The 20,926-nt window shown below is 42.7% G+C and overlaps 1 protein-coding gene across 1 annotated transcript in view; it reads left to right on the top strand.

The window, feature by feature from the left end:
* Nucleotides 1-20,926, top strand: part of MYO3B (myosin IIIB) — a 342,729-nt gene that overhangs the window by 275,741 nt on the left and 46,062 nt on the right. Inside the window, exons 27-28 of the mRNA XM_044304441.1 lie at nt 899-1,061; nt 11,029-11,109. Of these exons, the coding sequence (XP_044160376.1) occupies nt 899-1,061; nt 11,029-11,109 (244 nt within the window). The remainder of the gene's footprint in view (nt 1-898; nt 1,062-11,028; nt 11,110-20,926) is intronic.

The following is a 20,926-nucleotide window of genomic DNA, read 5'->3' as shown; positions in this document are numbered from 1 at the left end:
GATACGGCAATCTGCTCAGCTCCTCCTGCTCTATAACATGCTGCCTGCAGCTCAAATACCATAATTAGTGTTGAGTGAATCCGAATTTCAGGGAAAATTCAATTCGCCACAAAGCTGAACTTCCTGGTGCTTCATGGTAGTGAATTGATTTTGCCTGAATGGCGGTACAAAAAAAAAAAAAAAAGATCATACTTATCTCATCCATTTGATCGCAAAGAGCCGGCCAACGTCATCTTGATTGAAGATCTCGCACCAAATACTGTGTGCAGTGACTTATGACGTCACCACGCTGGCCGATGTGATGACGTCATCACAGGCCGTGTGAGATTTTGCGGTGGCCGGCTTGTTGTGATCAAATGGAAGAGGTAAGTATGATTTGATTTTTTACACTGTGTTATAACTGTCAGATGCGATGATCAGCTATGAACGCGGCATCTGAGGGGTACAATGACGGGGAGCTGTGCAATCATTGCACCCACTACTTCCAAAGCAATGCACTTCGTTACGAAGTAATTCATCACAAAGAGAATTGTTTTGTAAAATTCGGCGAAGCAGATTAATTGAATTTTACAATACTTCGTTCATCTCTAACCATGATGTATGTGACAGGTTCCCTTTAAACCAAAACCTCTCATCAAAGGCAGCGCAATACAACTATTACATATCCACAAGCATTGGTCAACCTTACTCCAGTCACCTCCAGAGCAGCGAGCGACAAGCTGCTCCATCTTACACGGACGCTGGGGTAGCATACATTAATCAGCTATAGGGTCTATCGGCTTATGTCATGTGTTTTACCAGTGTGATAGTAATAAGCAGTATATTTGCCTTCAGATGAGTCTACATGTGAGGGGTGAACACGAAAACCTTGCCCTTCATAACTGTCTTTCTGTTGAAGGTTTTCCTGAAATACTACCACGTGGAACAGCTAAACCTCTTACTGCGGGAAGTCATCGGACGGGTAGTGGTGATGCAGGCCTATACCAAAGGATGGCTCGGTGCAAGGAGATACAAGAAAGTTAAAGAGAAGAGAGAAAAGAGTGCGACCTGTATTCAGGCTGGTAAATATGACTGCACCTATGATGGGTGGCTGTAGGACCGGTGTGGTCACATATCATCTTGATGACTTGGAAGCATTGATGTGTCTTCAAGGTAAAATCCTATATAGTGCGATCTATACACATATGGATGGGGAAAAAACGTAAGTAGCAGCATAATTACAGAGCATAATTGAAAAAAGACAATATGTCCATCAGGTTCAACCAAGCATTTGATGAATCATGTAATACAAGTTGCATTTTTTCATTTTTATGTTGCTCTCACCAATTTTGGAAAGCAGATGAGATTTACTAAAATCATAAACTTGAGTACATTATAGCGCAAGTCTAAGCCAGCTCAAAGCCGGTATAGATTTACTTTTCTGGAGCAAGGACTTCCTGAAGATGCGCTGAGTTTATTACAGGGCATCTGTCAGCAGATTGGTACCCATGACACTGTCTGACCTGTTACATGTGCACTTGGCAGCTGAAGACATCTGTGCTGGTCCCATGTTCATATGTGCCCGCATTACTGAGAAAAAAAAAATGTTTTAATATATGCAAATGAGGCTCTAGGAGCAACAAGGGCGTTGTGATTACACCTAGAGGCTCTGCTCTCTCTGCAGCTGCCGTGCCCTCTGCACTTTGATTGGCCAGGCAGTGAAAACTGCATCATGCCTGCCTTGTCCCGTCAATCAAAGTTCAGAAGGCGCAGCAGTTGCAGAGAGAGCAGAGCCTTCAGGAGTAATGGCAATGCCCCCGTTGCTCCTAGAGGTTCATTAGCATATATTAAAACATGCATGTGGGCACATATGAACATGGTAGACAACAATGGCTGGCTCACATGAATTTGCACATAATTACACTATTTAATATTCTAATTCATTAAAAAATACACCTATAAAATCTAAACACATAATTCCACAAAACACATGATTCAGAAACACGTAAAAATACATCTCATCTATTTCATGATCAAGTCCCTTGGATGCGGAGCTCACACATGTATTCCAATATAAAAGTCAAAGTAAAAATAGGAATAATATTTTTTTATTAATATTGGATAATGCTCTGTAGTACTTCGTATATATCAATTGTAGCGTGAACCACGTACTGCCCCGTGTTAAATGGCTCGTTTCTCATATAGATATAAAGCCATAATGTGAAGCTCTCAACTCACAGTTTGTTTATTCGGCATGTGGTATAACTGTTACTCACGTATCCACAATAGATCGGCGTTATTGTGCTCTCACCCGATCTCTGGTTATGTTGTTCTCAATTGTATCGCTCCTTCACTGAGCGTCTCTTCGCGCATGCACATTGAGTTCACCGGGACGCCAAGTTGTTCTCTGACTGTGCGCTGTGTTCTGGATGGATATTCATTCACACTGTCCGAAGCGGTAATGCCGCCAGATGCGTTTCGGAACACGTAGTTCCTTCCTCAGTGGTAAAAAGGCAATAGATGGCTGCTGGGACCGAACAGCCTGCTTTTAAACCATTTGTAGTACATGTTAATCTTTGGACTGAATCATGCTGAATCCATCTGATTCATTTATTAAATGTCACTGGATACTATCATTTTATGAATTGTCTTTATCGATACCCCGGGCCAGTTTTCACCTTCCTGCCCAGGCCATTTTTTGCAAATCTGACATGTGTCACTTTATGTCGGTAATAACTTTAAAACGCTTTTACTTATCCAGGCCATTCTGAGATTGTTTTCTCGTCACATATTGTACTTCATGACAGTTGTAAAATTGAGTCAAAATATTCCATTTTTATTTATAAAAAAAAATACCAAAAATTAGAAAATTTCCAAATTTCTATTTCTCTACTCTTATAATAAATAGTAATAACTTCAAAAATAGTTATTACTTTACATTCTCCATATGTCTACTTCATGTTTGGATCATTTTGTGAATGCCATTTTATTTTTTGGGGAAGTTAGAAGGCTTAGGCCCCTTTCACACGGGCGTTGCGGGAAAATGTGCGGGTGCGTTGCGGGAACACCCGCGATTTTTCCGCGCGAGTGCAAAACATTGTCATGCGTTTTGCACTCACGTGAGAAAAATCGCGCGTGTTTGGTACCCAAACCTGAACATCTTCACAGAAGTTCAGGCTTAGGATCGATGTTCTGTAGATTGTATTATTTTCCCTTATAACGTGGTTATAAGGGAAAATAATAGCATTCTGAATACAGAATGCATAGTAAAATAGCGCTGGAGGGGTTAAGAAAAAATAAATTTTAACTCACCTTAATCCACTTGCTCGCGTAGCCCGGCATCTCCTTCTGGCTCCTTTGCTGAACAGGACCTGGGATGAGCATTAAATACATGAACAGGACCTGTGATGACGTCACTCCGGTCATCACATGATCCATCACATGATCTTTTACCATGGTGATGGATCATGTGATGACTGTGACGTCACCAAAGGTCCTTGTTACTGCACAAAGCTCAGATGAAGACAGAAGGAGATGCCGGGCTACGCGAGCAAGTGGATTAAGGTGAGTTAAATTTTTTTTTATTTTTTTTTAACCCTTCCAGCGCAATTTGACTATGCATTCTGTATTCAGAATGCTAGTATTTCCCCTTATAACCATGTTATAAGGGAAAATAATAATGATCGGGTCTCCATCCCGATCGTCTCCTAGCAACCGTGCGTGAAAATCGCACCGCATCCACACTTGCTTGCGAATGCTTGTGATTTTCATGCAACCCCATTCACTTCTATGGGGCCTGCGTTGCGTGGATTATCGCACCGCAACGCACAAAGAGGAGCATGCTGCGATTTTCACGCAACGCATAAGTGATGCGTGAAAATCACTGCTCATGTGAACAGCCCTATAGAAATAAATGGGTCGGTATTCAGTGCGGGTGCAATGCGTTCAACTCACGCATCGCATACGCGCGGAATACTCGCCCGTGTGAAAGGGGCCTTAGAAGTTTAGAAGCAAATCTTCCAAAACCCACTTTTTAAGGACCAGTTCAGGTCTGAAGTCACTTTGTGAAGCTTACATAATAGAAACCACCCAAAAATTACCCCATTTTAGAAACTACACCCCTCAAGGTATTCAAAACTGATTTTACTAACTTTGTTCACCCTTTAGGTGTTCCACAAGAATTAATGGAAAATGGAGATGAAATTTCTAAATTTTTACTTTTTGACAGATTTTCCATGTAAATAGATTTTTTCCACTAACAAAGCAAGGGTTAACAGCCAAACAAAACTTAATATTTATTGCCCTGACTCTGTAGTTTACAGAAACACCCCATATGTGATCGTAAACTGCTGTACGGGCACATGGCATTGCGCAGAAGGAAAGGAACGCCATGTGGTTTTTGGAAAGCAGAGTTCACTGGAATAATTTTAATCTGCCATGTCACATTTGAAGACCCCCTAGAGTAGAAACTCCAAAAAATACCCTATTTTGGAAACTACAGGATAAGGTGGCAGTTTTGTTGGTACTATTTTAAGGTATATATAGTTTTTGGTTGCTCTATATTATGCTTTTTGTGAGGTAAGGTAACAAAAAATAGCTGTTTTGGCACCGTTTATATTTTTTGTTATTTACAATGTTCATCTGACAGGTTAGATCATGTGGTATTTTTCTAGAGCAGGTTGTTACGGACGCGACAATACCAAATATGACTACTTTGTTTGGTTGTTTCTTTCAGTTTTACATAATAAAGCATTTTTGAAAAAAAATATTTTTTAGTGTTTCCATATTCTGAAAGCCATAGTTTTTATTTATTTTTTGGGCGACTGTCTTATGTAGTGGCTCATTTTTTTCGATATGAGATGATGGTTTGATTGGTACTATTTTAGGGTGCGTATGACTTTTTGATCGCTTGGTATTACACTTTTTGTTATGTAAGATGACAAAAAATAGCTTTTTTGACACACTTTTGTATTTATTTTTACGGTGTTCACCTGAGGGATTAGGTCATGTGATATTTTATACAGCAGGTTCTTATAGACGCCGCAATACCTAATATGTATACTTTTTTATTTTTTATTTAAGTTTTACACAATAACAGCATTTTTTAATTTAAAAAAAATCATGTTTAAGTGTCTCCATATTCTGAGAGCCCTAGTTTTTGAATTTTTAGGGCGATTGTAATAGGTAGGGTCTCATTTATTGCAGGATGAGATGACCATTTGATTGATACTATTTTGGGGTGCGTATGACTTTTTTATCGCTTGGTATTACACTTTGTATGGCACAAAAAATGGCTTTTATGACACTTTTTTTTTTTACTGTGTTCACCTGAGGGGTTAGGTCATGTGGTATTTTTATAGACCAGGATCTTACGGATGTGGCGATACCTAATATGTCAACTTTTTTTACAAAATTATATCATTTTTGCAACAAAAAAAATCATGTTTTAGTGTCTCCATAGTCTGAGAGCCATAGTTTTTTCAGTTTTTAGGCGATTGTCTTAGGTAGGGTATCATTTTTGCGGGATGAGATTGTGGTTTGATTGGCACTATTTTGGGGTGCATATGACTTTTTGATCGCTTGCTATTACACTTTTTGTGATGTAAGGTGACAAAAAATGGCTTTTTTGACACCGTTTTTATTTTTATCTTTTTTACAGTGTTTACCTGAGGGGTTAGGTCATGTGGTATTTTTATAGCGCAGGATCTTACGGATGTGGCGATACCTAATATGTCAACATTTTTTTATGTATGTAAGGCCTCATGCACACGACCGTTGTGTGCATCCGTGGCCGTTGTGCCGTTTTCCGTTTTTTTTCACGGACCCATTGACTTTCAATGGGTCCGTGGAAAAATCGGAAAATGCACCGTTTGGCAGCCGCATCCGTGAGCCGTGTTTCCTGGCCGTGAAAAAAATAGGACCTGTCCTATTTTTTTCACGGCCAACGGTTCACGGGCCCATTCAAGTCAATGGGTCCGTGAAAGAACACGGATGCACACAAGATTGGCATCCGTGTCCGTGATCCGTGGCCGTAGGTTTTAGTTTCATACAGACGGATCCGAAGATCCGTCTGCATAAAAGCTTTTTCTGATCTAAGTTTTCACTTCGTGAAAACTCATTTCCGACAGTATATTCTAACACAGAAGCGTTCCCATGGTGATGGGGACGCTTCTAGTTAGAATACACTGCAAACTTTGTACAAGACTGCCCCCTGCTGCCTGGCAGCACCCGATCTCTTACAGGGGGATATGATAGTACAATTAACCCCATCATATCCCCCTGTAAGAGATCAGGGCTGCCAGGCAGCAGGGGGCAGACCCCCCCCCCCCCTCCCCAGTTTGAATATCATTGTGGGCCCCCCCCCCCCCCCTCCCCTGTTGTTAACTCGTTGGTGGCCAGTGTGCGCACCCCCCTCCCTCCCTCCCTCTATTCTTTTAATACATTGGGGCCAGTGTGCGCGCCCCCCCCCAACCCCCCCCCTCCCTCCCTCTATTGTTTTAATACATTGGGGCCAGTGTGCGCGCGCCCCCCCAACCCCCCCTCCCTCCCTCCCTCTATTGTTTTAATACATTGGGGCCAGTGTGCGCACCCCCCCAACCCCCCCCCCCCCTCCCTCCCTCTATTGTAATCATCATCGGTGGCAGCGGAGTAGAAGATTTTCATACTTACCTGCTTCTTGCTGCTGCGATGTCTGCGTCCGGCCGGGAGCTCCTCCTACTGGTAAGTGACAGGTCTGTGCGGCGCATTGCTGTCACTTACCAGTAGGAGGAGCTCCCGGCCGGACGCAGACATCGCAGCAGCCAGCAGCCAGGTAAGTATGAAAATCTTCTACTCCGCTGCCACCGATGATGATTACAATGGGGGGAGGGAGGGGGGGTTGGGGGGGTGCGCACACTGGCCCCAATGTATTAAAACAATAGAGAGAGGGAGGGAGGGGGGGTTGGGGGGGCGCGCGCACACTGGCCCCAATGTATTAAAACAATAGAGGGAGGGAGGGGGGGGGGGGGTTGGGGGGGCGCGCGCACACTGGCCCCAATGTATTAAAATAATAGAGGGGGGGTTGGGGGGCGCGCGCACACTGGCCCCAATGTATTAAAACAATAGAGGGAGGGAGGGAGGGGGGTGCGCACACTGGCCACCAACGAGTTAACAACAGGGGAGGGGGGGCCCACTGGCCACCAATGAGTTAAAAACAGGGGGGGGGGGGGTCTGCCCCCTGCTGCCTGGCAGCACCTGCCAGGCAGCAGGGGGCAGTCATGTACACAGTTTTTTTGTATATTCTAACCTGAAGCGTCTCCATCACCATGGGAACGCCTCTGTGTTAGAATATACTGTCGGAAATGAGTTTCACGATGTAGCTCATATCCGACAGTATATTCTAACATAGAGGCGTTCCCATGGTGATGGGGACGCTACAAGTTAAAATATACCATCGGATTGGAGAAAACTCCAATCCGATGGTATAACAGAACTCCAGACTTTACATTGAAAGTCAATGGGGACGGATCCGTTTGAAATGGCACCATATTGTGTCAACATCAAACGGATCCGTCCCCATTGACTTGCATTGTAATTCAGGACGGATCCGTTTGGCTCCGCACGGCCAGGCGGACACCAAAATGACTTTTTTTTCATGTCCGTGGATCCTCCAAAAATCAAGGAAGACCCACGGACGGAAAAACGGTCACGGATCACGGACCCACGGACCCCGTTTTTGCGGGCCGTGAAAAAAAACTGTCGTGTGCATGAGGCCTAAGTTTTACAAAATTATATCATTTTTTCAACAAAAAAAATCATGCTTTAGTGTCTCCATAGTCTGAGAGCCATAGTTTTTTCAGTTTTTAGGCGATTGTCTTAGGTAGGATATAATTTTTTGCGGGATGAGATTGCAGTTTGATTGGCACTATTTTGGGGTGCATATGACTTTTTGATTGCTTGCTATTATACTTTTTGTGATTTAAGGTGACAAAAAATGGCTTTGACACCGTTTTTATTTTTATCTTTTTTACAGTGTTCACCTTAGGGGTTAGGACATGTGGTATTTTTATAGAGCAGGTTCTTACGGACACGGCAATACCTAATATGTCTTTTTATTTACTTTTTACATTTAACACAATAAAAGCATTTTTGAAACAAAAAAAATCATGTTTTAGTCTGAGAGACATATTTTAGAATTTTTTGGGCGATTGTCTTAGGTAGGGGCTAATTTTTGCGGGATAAGGTGACGGTTAGATTGTTACTATTTTGGGGGGCATACGCCTTTTTTGATTGCTTGGTGTTGCAGTTTTAGTGATGTAGGTCATGTGATATTTTTAGAGAGCCGGTCGATACGGACGTGGCGATACCTTATAATATGTCTACTGTTCTTTTTTCCCAATTTTTTTTTTTATTACTTTATTTTGGAAAAAGGACACACTGGGACTTGAAACTTTTTTTTTGTAAAACTTTATTTTTTTACCTTTTTTTTTTTTTAATTTTTTGTCCCACTCTGGGACTTTTTGTCCCACTCTAGGGGGCTAGATCTCACAGGCTGGCACGGAAGGCAGCCACGATGCCTAAGTAAGGCATAGGGCTGCCTTCGCTGCCATCGTGTCCCCATCACAGCAGCGCGGGGACCCGATGGCTGCTCCCTCCCTCCCCATACATCGCACGTGCCGCAGTCAGCGCGGACCGCGGCACATCAAAGGTTAATGCGCCGGCATCAGTGTTTTCACTAATGCCAGCGCATACAGCAGGGGTCTGGCTATCAGTCACTGCCGCACCCCTGCCGCTGATTGGGCGGGCGCAGCTCCTGCACCCACCCGATCAGCCCGCTGTAATAGTACGGTGCTGGGCGGCAAGTCACGTCCCGCTGAGCTGTACTATTACGGAGCTGGTCTGGAGGGGTTTGTTGTTGATTGTACTGTTATTTTTCTTTGAAAATTTGTCTGTTTGCAATTTTGACAGAAACCACACCTGTAGAAACCCTTTAGGTTTAACCAATTTACCGTGGTTGGGCTCTTATTATTATTTTTGATGGTCGGTGCTGTTTGTAAGCCCAGATTAGGCGCTCAACTGTACACTATTGGGGGCTGAGTAGGAATTATAGACCCCAATATTATATCTTCTTTTAGAAGATGCCAGTGTTTTTGAATGATTTTAGTCACTTTTTTATGCTTAGTGTTAAATGGCAATATTATCTTACAAGAGTCTGTCACAATTATTTTTTTTTTACATTCGGTTTGGTTAAAAAAAAAAATTCTGTCCATATTTCTCACTGAGTCCAATGATTTATCAAGTAATTCTAATGGATATAATTTTTCCAAAAATGTTTCAGCTTCTTTCTCAAATTGCTGTGTTTGAGTAAAGTTCCTTTTTAAACGTCAGAATTGGCTTTTTTTATAACATTTAAAAGCCATCTCGGTAGATGGCAACTCGTATTCAAAATGAAACTGTTCGTAGCTACTTCCTTTTGGTATGTATTAATCCCATTTATGAATTCTATTAATGCTCAATGTGAATCGCTCTATATAATCAAGATGTCATCTATATACCTTCGCCAGAGCACCAGGCTCATCCCCAGCTTGAGATTGATGAAATCTTGCTAACATGCTGTTATAAACAAATTGGCATAGCTGGGGGCGAACCTGGTGCCCAAGGCTGTACCTGTTATCTGCAAATAATAATTGGAATAAAAATAAAAATAATTGTGATAAAGGACAAAATGAATCCCTTCTAATATAAATTCAATCTGTTCCTGTTTTAATTATCCTGCTTGGACCCAGATTTTAGATATGGCATCTATTCCCTGTTTGTGGCCAATGCATGTATATAGTGAACTAATATCCAAAGTCGCCAGAATCCAATGAGGTTGACAAACCATTTTTTCCAACACATTATCTTTGTAGTATCCTTCAAATGTGATGGAGTGTCCCCAACATAGGGCTGCAATATTCGATCCAAATACTGGGACAAATTTGAAGTAATGGACCCTATGCCGGAGACAATCGGTCTACCCGATTACCCGGCCTACCCGATGTACATATAAACATGGGACCATGGGACCAACACAGATGTCTTCAGCTGCCAAGCGCACATGTAACAGGTCAGCCAGTGTTATAGGGACAGATCTGCTGACAGATGCTCTGTAAGAGGCTTAGTTCCCTTAATAAATTTGCACTTACTCCAGCACACATATGAAACACCAGTCTTAATACATTCTTCCTCTATGTTCTGGCTCAAATTCAAGCACTTAAAGGGAATCTGTCACCTGCTTTTACCATTTTAAGCTGTCACCACCGCTATGTTCACTAAAGTACCTTATTTCCAGCAGTCTTCTTTTTACTTTATTTTGTTTTGTCCTTTTGATATAAAAGCGTTTTTTTTCTTCTCCGGTGCCCAGTGACACCCCCTTGAAGTGCCCAAGAACGCCTCCTGATCCTCAAATAACCTCCCACAGCCCGGTAAACGGTTCCGCGCCCTCCCCACGTCATAGTCTACCTTCTAGAAATGCCCCGTCCTTCTTCCTGTCGGCGGCCAGAAAACTCGCGCAGGCGCAGTTCCGCCTGCGGCCTGCGCGATTATCAACCTCCTCAAGGCAACAGCGCTCAGGTTACATCACTGGGCTCAGCACATGCCCAGTGAGACCTGCGCCTGCGCGAGTTTTCTGGCCGCCGACAGGAAGAAGGACGGGGCATTTCTAGAAGGTAGATTATGACGTGGGGAGGGGGCGGAATCGTTTACCGGGCTGTGGGAGGTTATTTGAGGATCAGGAGGCGTTCTTGGGCACCGCAGGGGGGCGTCACTGGGCACCGGAGAAGGAAAAAAAATGCCCCTCTGGGCACCTTGGAGCCTCATTAGAATATCAAAAGGACAAAACGAAATAAAGTAAAAAGAAGACTGCTGGAAATAAGGTACTTTAGTGAACATAGCGATGGTGCCAGCTTAAAATGGTAAAAGCAGGTGACAGATTCCCTTTAAAAGACCAGTCATCTCTCCTGACATGTCTGCTTTAGTAGTGGTGATGCCATCAATATGCAAAGACATTATATGCATTTTTTTTTATTCCAGCATGGAGAGGATATGATAGTCGAAAGAAATTCCAAGAACTAAGAACCAGAAGAAATGAAGCTGCAGTTGTTATTCAAGCAGGTAATTGTAGACAACATCAAACGGGTTAATCTGTAGTTTATTGTCATAAAAGAAGTTATGTCCACACATATCTAATATATTAAGCTGTGGCTATGTGTGAATATGTCCGCTAAAGGAATCCGCACCGTCGCAGTTACAATCATGAATTTTGGCACACATGTACATCAGGTGTCCGGGAAGGTTTTAGACCGGGTCTCAGCTCTCTAGCACATACCGTTCCAGAGATATTCCCAAAAAATGCATTGGCCAATTGAAGCCTGGTCACATGACCTTTATCAGCTAATAGAAGCTCGCAGGCCCTTAGTCTCCACATACACACAGTTTTACACCAGGTTTCCATAACAACCCAGCCATTTTTCTTCACTGCTGTAGGTCAGCTTTAAAGGGGAAGTGCGTTGTGGATGACACTGTTAAGGGAGCGGAGTGCTGTGGAGGTCACAGTTAAGGGGTCGGGTAGACAGACTTAAAAACCCTGCCCCCAGGTCCTGTTAAGTTATGCCCCTGACCTGGTTAGGCCATTCCCACTCCGCAGCAGACGGGGATTGAAAAAAATTAAGGTAAAACTCAACTTCAGTCAGCTGCAGGGGTGGGAGGGATGGTGAATTTCTCCCTGCAGCTCACACTCACGGTGCTGCTGTCTGAGAGTGAGCTGTGCAAAAGGACTTTTGTACAAATATCTGTACATAAAGTGGCCATTTGAGGGAATGGCTGAGTTCACTTTAAATTAAGGGCACTTATAAGATGTTATATCATCTTATCATCTTCAAGAGCCAACTAGATGCGTCAACATCCCTCAAAGCATCAGTCAGGATCATCTTAAGAACTGTGTTACCGATTCTTGCTTCTAAGTATCCAGAACTGCAGAAAACGTGCCATATGGCCCTTCTTGGTACTCAATGGCTTTTTATTTTAGATCTCCAATTTAGAGACTTTTTGAATGGGTATTCCAGCACTAAACGAAAGCTCTCCCATGGCCTCCAAGTATTTAAAAAATTTTAAGGCGATTGGCCTTGCTGATTCCGTGCCGCTGCCATTCTGATGGAGCCCGGGTCCCTTCTCACTACACTTCTTGAAATGCCACTTAGCCAGTCATTAGCTGAGGATAGTCATTGCTGCAGCCTTTACTGGATCGTCGAACAGCAGCAGGAAGTGGAGTTCATCGGTGACCCCTGCACAGTCAGAACGGTGAGTACAAACTCTTTTATTTTTTTAACCATTTGCAGGCCATGGGAGAGCTTTTGTATTGTGATAAAATACCACTTTTAATGGATGCAATTTAACCCTCTAGTTAAGTTTTATCAGCACATACAGTATGTGCAATGTCAAAATTTGTAGAGGACCTACAATCTGACCATGTGGGCCATTCATCAGCAATGAATATGAACGTACGGATGTTGGTTCATCAAGAATGCTGTCCTTGGAATAATTCACAAAATGCATTGCTTTACACAGGGAGGTTTGACATTATCACAATGGCTTGAATTGCCAGACAGACATGGTTCATCTCCTCATGCGTACAGCGATGTAATATCTGCATGCATGGTTTCCTCTAGCAGCGGGAACGTTCTCAGGAATACGTAACGCAGTATATGAGTCACTCAGGAGAAGGCTTCATTTCCATATCATTTATTGCCTGAGAACCAGAATGTTTCCATGAGTTTTTCTTGTTAAGGAAATGGATTTATGTATATCGGAAACAGCGCTACAGTTTAGCCCAAAGCAAAGTGCTGTAAATGACGGTATCTTAGGAGGCATTGAAATGTCTGTGGAGGAATGTTCATGTAAAGCAAGTGCATCATGCGGGGATAGATGCATACACAGTCCTAGGGCTGAACATACAAGAATAACCTCTAGTGAAGACGTAGCTCGAACGCCTTCAGAAGACTGGGCCAGTTATCACGAACCAGCCTTAAGATGAATGCGCGTTGCATTGGCCTATGTAAATGTGCCACCAACCTGACAAATGAGCAAGTGCATGTTTATCAGGTCATCGCGTGTATCCTGTGGCACCAAACCGTCATATGTCATCAGCACATCACCCTGTGTGAAAAGGAAATGTAAAAACTTAAAGGGCATCTGTCAGCAGATTTGTACCTATGACACTGTCTGACCTGTTACATGTGCGCTTGGCAGCTGAAGACATCTGTGTTGGTCCCATGTTCATATGTGCCCGCATTGCTGAGAAGTGATGCTTTAATATATGCAAATGAGCCTCTAGGAGCAACGGGGGTGTTGCCATTACACCTAGAGGCTCAACTCTATCTGCAGCTGCCCCACTCTCTCCACTTTCAGTGTAAACATCATCACACCTGGTACTGTCAAAATGGAGGGGGTGAGCCAGCTACAGAGAGAGAGCAGAGCCTCTAGGTGTAACGGTAACGCCCCCATTGCTCCTAGAGGCTCATTTGCATATATTAAAATATAATTTTCCTCAGCAACGCGGGAACATATGAACATGGGACTACCATATACCTTCAGCTGCCAAGCACACATGCAACAGGTCAGCCAGTTTCATAGGTACAAAACTGCTGACAGATGTCCTTTAAAGGTGGAAGAATGATCGTAATGATGATTATTCATTCCTCCTTCCTTCACTTAACATTGCGCCATGTGAAAAGGCCCTTTAAACGAGCACCGATCATCTTGTATATCATCGTTTGGTGCTTGTTCAGGGCTGTAATTATATAATCTAATAAGCACATCTTCCTATGTAAACAGGGAATGTGCTGCCGACGTAATGTAAAAGTATGGGGGGATGAATAGTTGTAGTAAAGATGATCCCCCAGACACTTTCCATTGACCTGGGTAAAAGGCCTTTTAAACAAGTGCTGATCAACTTTTTTTTTAATCCTCAATGGTATTTTCTGTGGCACAGAATCAAACATGTACAAGGAGGACACTTAGGGAACCAAAATAAATTGGCAGCATATCTCTCTCCTGTTCTGTTTGGATGGTTTGTTACAATGTATCACTGTAGGGAAAAGTCTACAACCTACAGTTCAGGCTTTTTGGCAAGCAGAGGATTGGCTATAGTTGATACAATTGTAGCAAATCATGAAAATCATGAAGATTTTAGAACAGTATAGGTTGCATGGCTGTAGAAATAAATGTTTCCATTCATTGACAGGAAACAAAGATCTGGAAAATGTTGAGGTACTGATTTACAAAGAATAATCTAAAATTGTAACGCAATTTACTTTTTATATGGAATCCATCGGGGAACTTCTGGATATGCAGCCCTTATCTCTTAACTCCTGACAGCTCATAAACACTCTTTTAAGCCATATTCTTATCAAACTGATAAATCTTTAGCTATCATGAGTGTTTATGAGCTGGTATGAAAGTACAGATAAGGGCTATAGATCCAGCCATGAGATCAGCTTCCTTATAGACTCGGTGAAGGACATTTCCTAAAAATGTTTACACCACTATTGTGGCATAAAAAAGCCGCAAATGATGGCCCATGAAATAATTTTGCAATAATTTGCGACTTTTGACTTGTCTCATTACGTTTTTAAAGTGGTGAGAAAAGTGGGCAGGGCTTAACAGGGCGTGGACTCCCACGGCCAACCAGATTTACTGTGGTTTACGCCACAAACTGGCGTCAATAATAGATCAAACGATTTGATAATCTGGAGCACGAACTGCCTGAAAATGCAGCAAATTTATTAAGAGGCCTGTATCTCTTAATAAATTTGGCGCATTTTGCGCTGATGGACTTTATGCTAAGAGTAGCATTTGTAACATTGGTCTTAGTAAATCCATCCCCCCCTCCCCCGTGTGTAACAGAGAGCAAGCTAGTCTGCAAATGCACTAAAAGCAAAAGCTGCAGAAGAAAAAGTGTTGAACGTTTTTAATCACAAATGAAAAATGATTTTTAGCCCAAAACGAGTTCCTAGCCTATCAATGAAATGAAATTGAAATACATGAGACATTTTCCTTTAAATAACACACCTTACTCCCAGTGTTTTAAATATGTCCCATAACTGGAAGATTGTAAAAAAAAAAAAAATATTGAAATTTGACATTAAAAGTTTCTGTTTCATTTATTTCTATTTTTGCTCTCAGTTGGACTGGCTGAAGACCATGCACATCCAGGACCATTCTGAGAATGTAGAAAACATTTGGCTTGCATGTTTCGGCAGTCCCGCTCATATTGAAATTTGTTTCCCTTTCATCTCTTTCCCAGTAAAATCAGCAGTGGGGGCTTATCCTGTTAGCTTCCTTAGAACTTCCTTTTTAGAATTCCCAATCTATTGCAGCACATTCACGTACCGGGAACAAGATGCCTTTTCATGCTGTCAACTTTTTTTTCATTTTTTTTTTTCATCCGAAATGTAAATTAATTCTTGCTAGTACGCCTTGAGAGAGATCAAAGTAGGGGTATTAACCTTATTGGGCCTCCTCTCCACCGGAATCTGCTGCTGAGGCGGGGAGGTTAGTGTTGGGGGGGCAATCTCAATTGTTATCTGTGGCAATTCTCCAAGCGGTGGTCCAACTAGAAGTCAGCATTTCAAAGCTCGTTTTATTTTTATTTTTTACAGTGATTTTATCATTTTAGCAAACTTTGATAGGAAAAAAAAAATAATATGTTTGCCCTGATCTTATTTCATTTAAGAGAGTCTCTGCCTGGTTGTGCAATATTATCTAAGTGGTTTTGACAGCGATTGATCTTAGTCTGGTATGAAGCAGGAAAGCAGCCCCCTGATGGAAATCTCTTAACTTAAGAGATTGTTCTTTTTTTTTTTTTAGGCACAGTCTTTGGGGGTAAGAGAATTTGCATTTTAAAAATAAACAGACGCCTTTCAAATACATGAGCTGGTGGTCGAGAGATCTCAGTAGGCTTATGTACTGCACAACCCATTGATCAAGTGCAGGAGACAAGAAAGGCTTGAAAAAAAAAAAAAAAGAATCTAGTTGAAGTTACATTCCCGATGGGTATGGAAATATACATACAAATAGTGATGTCTGATGTGTGGCGCTGCCAGACGGAATTTAATCGAATGGGAGTTGATGGTGGATGCTGCTGGGGCGTAATAGCATTTCCATAGAGAAGGCCCACCTACACACCTGCTGATGGAGCAGGAAAGTAGATTGCCGGAACCGTATGTCAAATCAGTGCACATGCCGTCAAGTCATATTTATTTATTTATTGCGGTATGGACCACCATGGACTTCTTTAGGAAGTTGTAATTGTCCCTTATTTTGCGATAGTTGTGATTTAGTTTTATACCATACAGCTCATGAAAACCCTTGTAACAATAAAGTTTATGGTACAAATCGGAAACGATCAAATAGAACCAGTCGAGTTGTTAGGGAAACCTTTAGGCACTCTGTCAGGACATTACCTTGCTTCTAGTATGTACTGGCTAATTTATTTGTTTTGTTCAGTTATATAGCGCTGACATTTTCCATGGCGCATTACAGATATTATGTTTGCTTGCTGTCTCCAGTGGAGCTCACAATCTAAATTCTCGATCAGTAGCCTTTAGGGTGTGGGAGGAAACAGGAGAAGCCGGAGGAAACCCACACAAACACGGGGAGAACATACAAACTCCATGCAGATGTTGTCCTTGGTCAGATTCGAACCTTGGACCCCAGCACTGCCCAGCCGTACAAGCCACGGCAGGCTGCAATTAAACTAATTAGGACCGTGCTGTATTGTTAATGGCCATGCAGTATTGCGGATGCAACATACAGACCGATAAAACAGTGCGACCCTCTTTAGCTTCATTAGAGCCCCCTGCGGCTCACACAGCAGCGCAGTTTTGCACGCTACCGCCTGGCCATTAACAATAAACTCTGAATATACAATATGTTTGATAATGATAATCAAGTCGTGCCCACACGGCTGCAAGGTACTCGGCCTCATGTCTTTAGAGTGAAGGTAAAGCAAATAAAGATTCTGTGAAGGTACCACCAGAATTTTTTCTTTCTGTTAGGGCTCATGGACATGGTCGTTGCCTTGCCGTTCCATGCATTGGGGGCCACAATTTGCGGTCCCTAATTCAAGGGCACATCTGCCAGAGATGGATCCCGACCTATTCAACTTGAATGGGTCCGTGATCCGTCCGTACTGCAAAAAAATAGAACATTTGCGGATTGCAGACCCACTTAAGTGAATGGGTTTTAATTTGTAATGCAGTGCAAAAATGGTAGGAGCCGTTCGTGTGCATGAGCCCTCAGGGTGTGAATGGCCAATAAAGGGATTTACAGCATTATTTATTGTTGCATTGTACTCTTTTGAGCTAAAAATCATTTTTTCAATGGGTCTTTATAAAAAAATAAGTAATAATCAGCCCCTTTCTCTGTACAGGGTTGAGATCTTCTAATATCAGGCTCTGTGTTTATTCCGTCTCGTGTCAAGCAACTCAGCTGACGGCATATGTGAAGCTTATTTCTGATCTCCCGAGAGCTCAAACACTCATTATAGATCAATTCTAATCTTACTGATAAGAATGTGGCTTAAATAAGTGTTTATGAGCTGTTAGGAGTTCAGAGATAAAGGTTATCAGATGACGGCGAAAATTTTAAGTGAAAGGAAGATGCCGACAGCTAGGCTAAAACGTAACCATTTATGACAAAATTTGCTGAAAAATATATGTTTTAGAACTGTGGTTGTCACCTGCCCTGTTTTCAAAAAATTATACTCATAGGCCCTGGTGGGCATGTGTTACTCTTATCTTAATGGGCTTTGCACAGAGTAGGCATTTAATCTATGACGAGACGCAGACCTCATCATAAATTAGGTCTGTTTTTTTACACTGCTGCCCCCTGGCCCCATTGACTATAAAGGGGTCCGGTGGAGATCTGGACGCTACCCGGCAAATATTCCGGCAATATTCTCTGCACACATTATAGTAAATGGGGACAGTGGGCATTCCGGTAACATCCTGCAATGCCGGATCCAGATAGCTCCTCCAGGCTGATCTCTACCAGAACAACCTGCCTTAGGCCCCTTTTCACACAAGCGAGTTTTCCCGCGCACGTGCAATGGGTGAAGTGAACGTATAGCACCCGCCCTGAATCCTGACCCATTCATTTCAATGTGTCTGTGTAAACGAGCGTTTTTTCACGCATCACTTCTGCTTTGCGTGAAAATCACAGCATGTTCTATATTCTGAGTTTTTCACGCAGACCTGGCCCCATAGAAGTGAATGGGGCTTCAGTGAAAAACTCATCGCATCCGGATGTTGTGCGTTTTTCACTGATGGTTGCTATAAGATGTTGTTTGTAAACCTTCAGGGTTTTTTTTTCAAGCGCGTGAAAAACACATCAAAACGGATTGCACCCACGCGGAAAAAACCGAGCAACTGAATGCGATGGCAGACAAAACTGACTGAACTTGCTTGCAAAATGGTGCAAGTTTTACTGAACGCATCCGGAGCCAATCCGTATAGTTTGTGTGAAGAAGGCCTAAGGGCAGTGTGTAACAGGCCTTGCGTGCCTCCTAGGGCACCAGACTGAAATCTACTGTAGCTTGTAGATTGTATAGATTCCAATATGTCGCGGATGATGTCCCCGCCCGCACTCTGCCACTCTTTCTTGAACTGGCGAGGGTGACTTTAACGCCAAATCCATGGCTCGGGTAGATGACAATTCTCCCCTATAGTTCACATTGTATAGTACTATACAGAGTGATCTCGGAGCACTTCATTTCTCTCTTCCTCCCTCTGATTCTAATTTCCTACTACGACCATCAATAAGATCCTCTACAACAATATATGGAACCATTTCATTGTGTATCTGTTAAAGCTTCGCACTTCTGGTTCTGAGCACAGCATTATAATTAATTTCAGGGCACGGAGATTAGGTTTATCATCCCCAGCCTTCAGTCTGTACACAGCATTGAGCTTCCTATACTGTATGCGAGGCTATTCCGAGAATAATCCTCCTCAGAGTCCTGAGCCAGCCCGAGATGATATACCGGATGCTGCAATAATGGCTATTTGACTGATTTCTTCATTTAATATGAACTAAATTCTGCATATGATGGGCGCCCGCCATAAATCATTCTCCTATCTAACCGATCATTTCTGCGACTCTATGAATGTAACCTGTTAATTTCACACTGAGCGAGCTAAATGTGCAATTTATACGGCATAAAACAGCCGAAAGCAGCCTGTCCTCCATAACAGGAGAGGAAATTATTGTTCTTTATGATCTTTATTTTCGGAAATACTGTCCTTTTTCCCCCATTGCTAAACCTGTTGTCAGCTACAATTAAAGGAACAGTAACCTAGAAAAAAATGGGGGTAAAACGGAATGCAAACTCCCCGTAATGATTTTCAGCGAGCCTCAAAAACCACAACTTTTGTTATAATCTGGCATACAAAGCAGGCATCGGTGCTTCTGAACACAGTGGGGGGAAAAGCTTAGAGGGATTGTCCAGAATTAGAAATACACATCTGCCTTCTTCCATAAACAGCATCACACCTGCCCTCGAGCAATAGCTGGTATTGCAACTGAACTCTGTAGAAGTTAATTGGACTAAACTGCAATACCACACACAAGCTGTGGACAGGAGGGGTGCGGTTTGTGGAAGAAATCAGCTATGTGTTTCTAATCCTGGGCAACCCCTTTAAGTGGGAGTGGCTTGATCTCCCATTGCAGAGCTGTTGTCACCTCCACTGAAATCTATGGGAGTTACAGGAACAACTGAGCCGAATAATCCCATAGGTTTCAAAGGAAAGAGCCACAAACATGCAAGTATGGCCATCAGAGGATCCCTGTTTTCCTAACGGTATGGCCACACGGTCAGGTTTCCTAATGCAGTTTTAGACGCTAAATTGAGGAGTAGATCATAAAAGTAGATAAAGTATAAAGGATGCCCATTTTTTTAATTCACTCCTGGTTTCAGCTTCCAAAACTTGGACCGTGTGGCCATACCCTAAGGCCTGTTTCAGACTCTGTGTGTGAGTGTGATTCTCTGTTATGGACACTGCTCTTTTTGCAGGAGCGCGTGGCATTATACTGATTTATAATGCTGTGTGTCTCTGCATGACCTTACTTCTACAGAATTATACTGACATAATGCTGTCAGTATAATTCAGTAGATGCAGTATAATGCTGTGGACACCTGCAAAAAGAGCAGTGTCCATAACGAAAAATCAGACTCACACACGGAGCGTGATTTTGGCACTGGACACACCTGTCTGAAACAGCCCTAACGGAAGGTTCACACAGAGTTTTTTGGGAGGAATTTTTGAAGCAGAGGTGGATCCAGCAGGAAGGAGAAGTATAGGTTGTTCCTTTATATATATGATTCCGCTGGAATCCTCTTCTGGTTTTGGCTGAAAAGCATGCCTCAAAACCTCCTCCTAAAATCTCAGTGTGAACCTACCTTATGAAGTGTTGAAGTTCCAGAAGTGAGTATAAGGACTCATGCACACCAACATATTTTCCACATCCAATTCGCATTTTGTGCAGATCGGATGAGGACCCATTCACTTCAATGTGTTCACCTGTGTGCTGTCCGCATCTGTATGTCTATTCCGTGGCCACACAAAACCACGGAACATGTCCTATACTTGTCTGTTTTAGGAACAAGGATAGGACAGTTCTATAGAGGGCAGGACGTTCTGTTCCTCAAAATGCGGAACACACGAGGCTGGTATCCTTGTGGATCCGCAAAAACAGCAACGGCTGTGTGCATGAGCCCTTTTCCATATGAAAAATGACTACCAGGGGGGAAAATACGAAATGTTAAGCTCCAAAGCAACCTTGGTTACCAAGTTGGCGGAGTCCCCTAGGTATATGCCCTTAAAGGGGTTCTGCACTTTGTTTAAACTAATGATCTATCCTCTGGATAGATCAT

This window comes from Bufo gargarizans, chromosome 8 (genome assembly GCF_014858855.1).
Source record: "Bufo gargarizans isolate SCDJY-AF-19 chromosome 8, ASM1485885v1, whole genome shotgun sequence".
In the NCBI taxonomy this organism is placed as follows: domain Eukaryota; kingdom Metazoa; phylum Chordata; class Amphibia; order Anura; family Bufonidae; genus Bufo; species Bufo gargarizans.
Note: the sequence above shows the minus strand (reverse complement) of the source record. Positions and strands in the feature narration are given on the sequence as shown.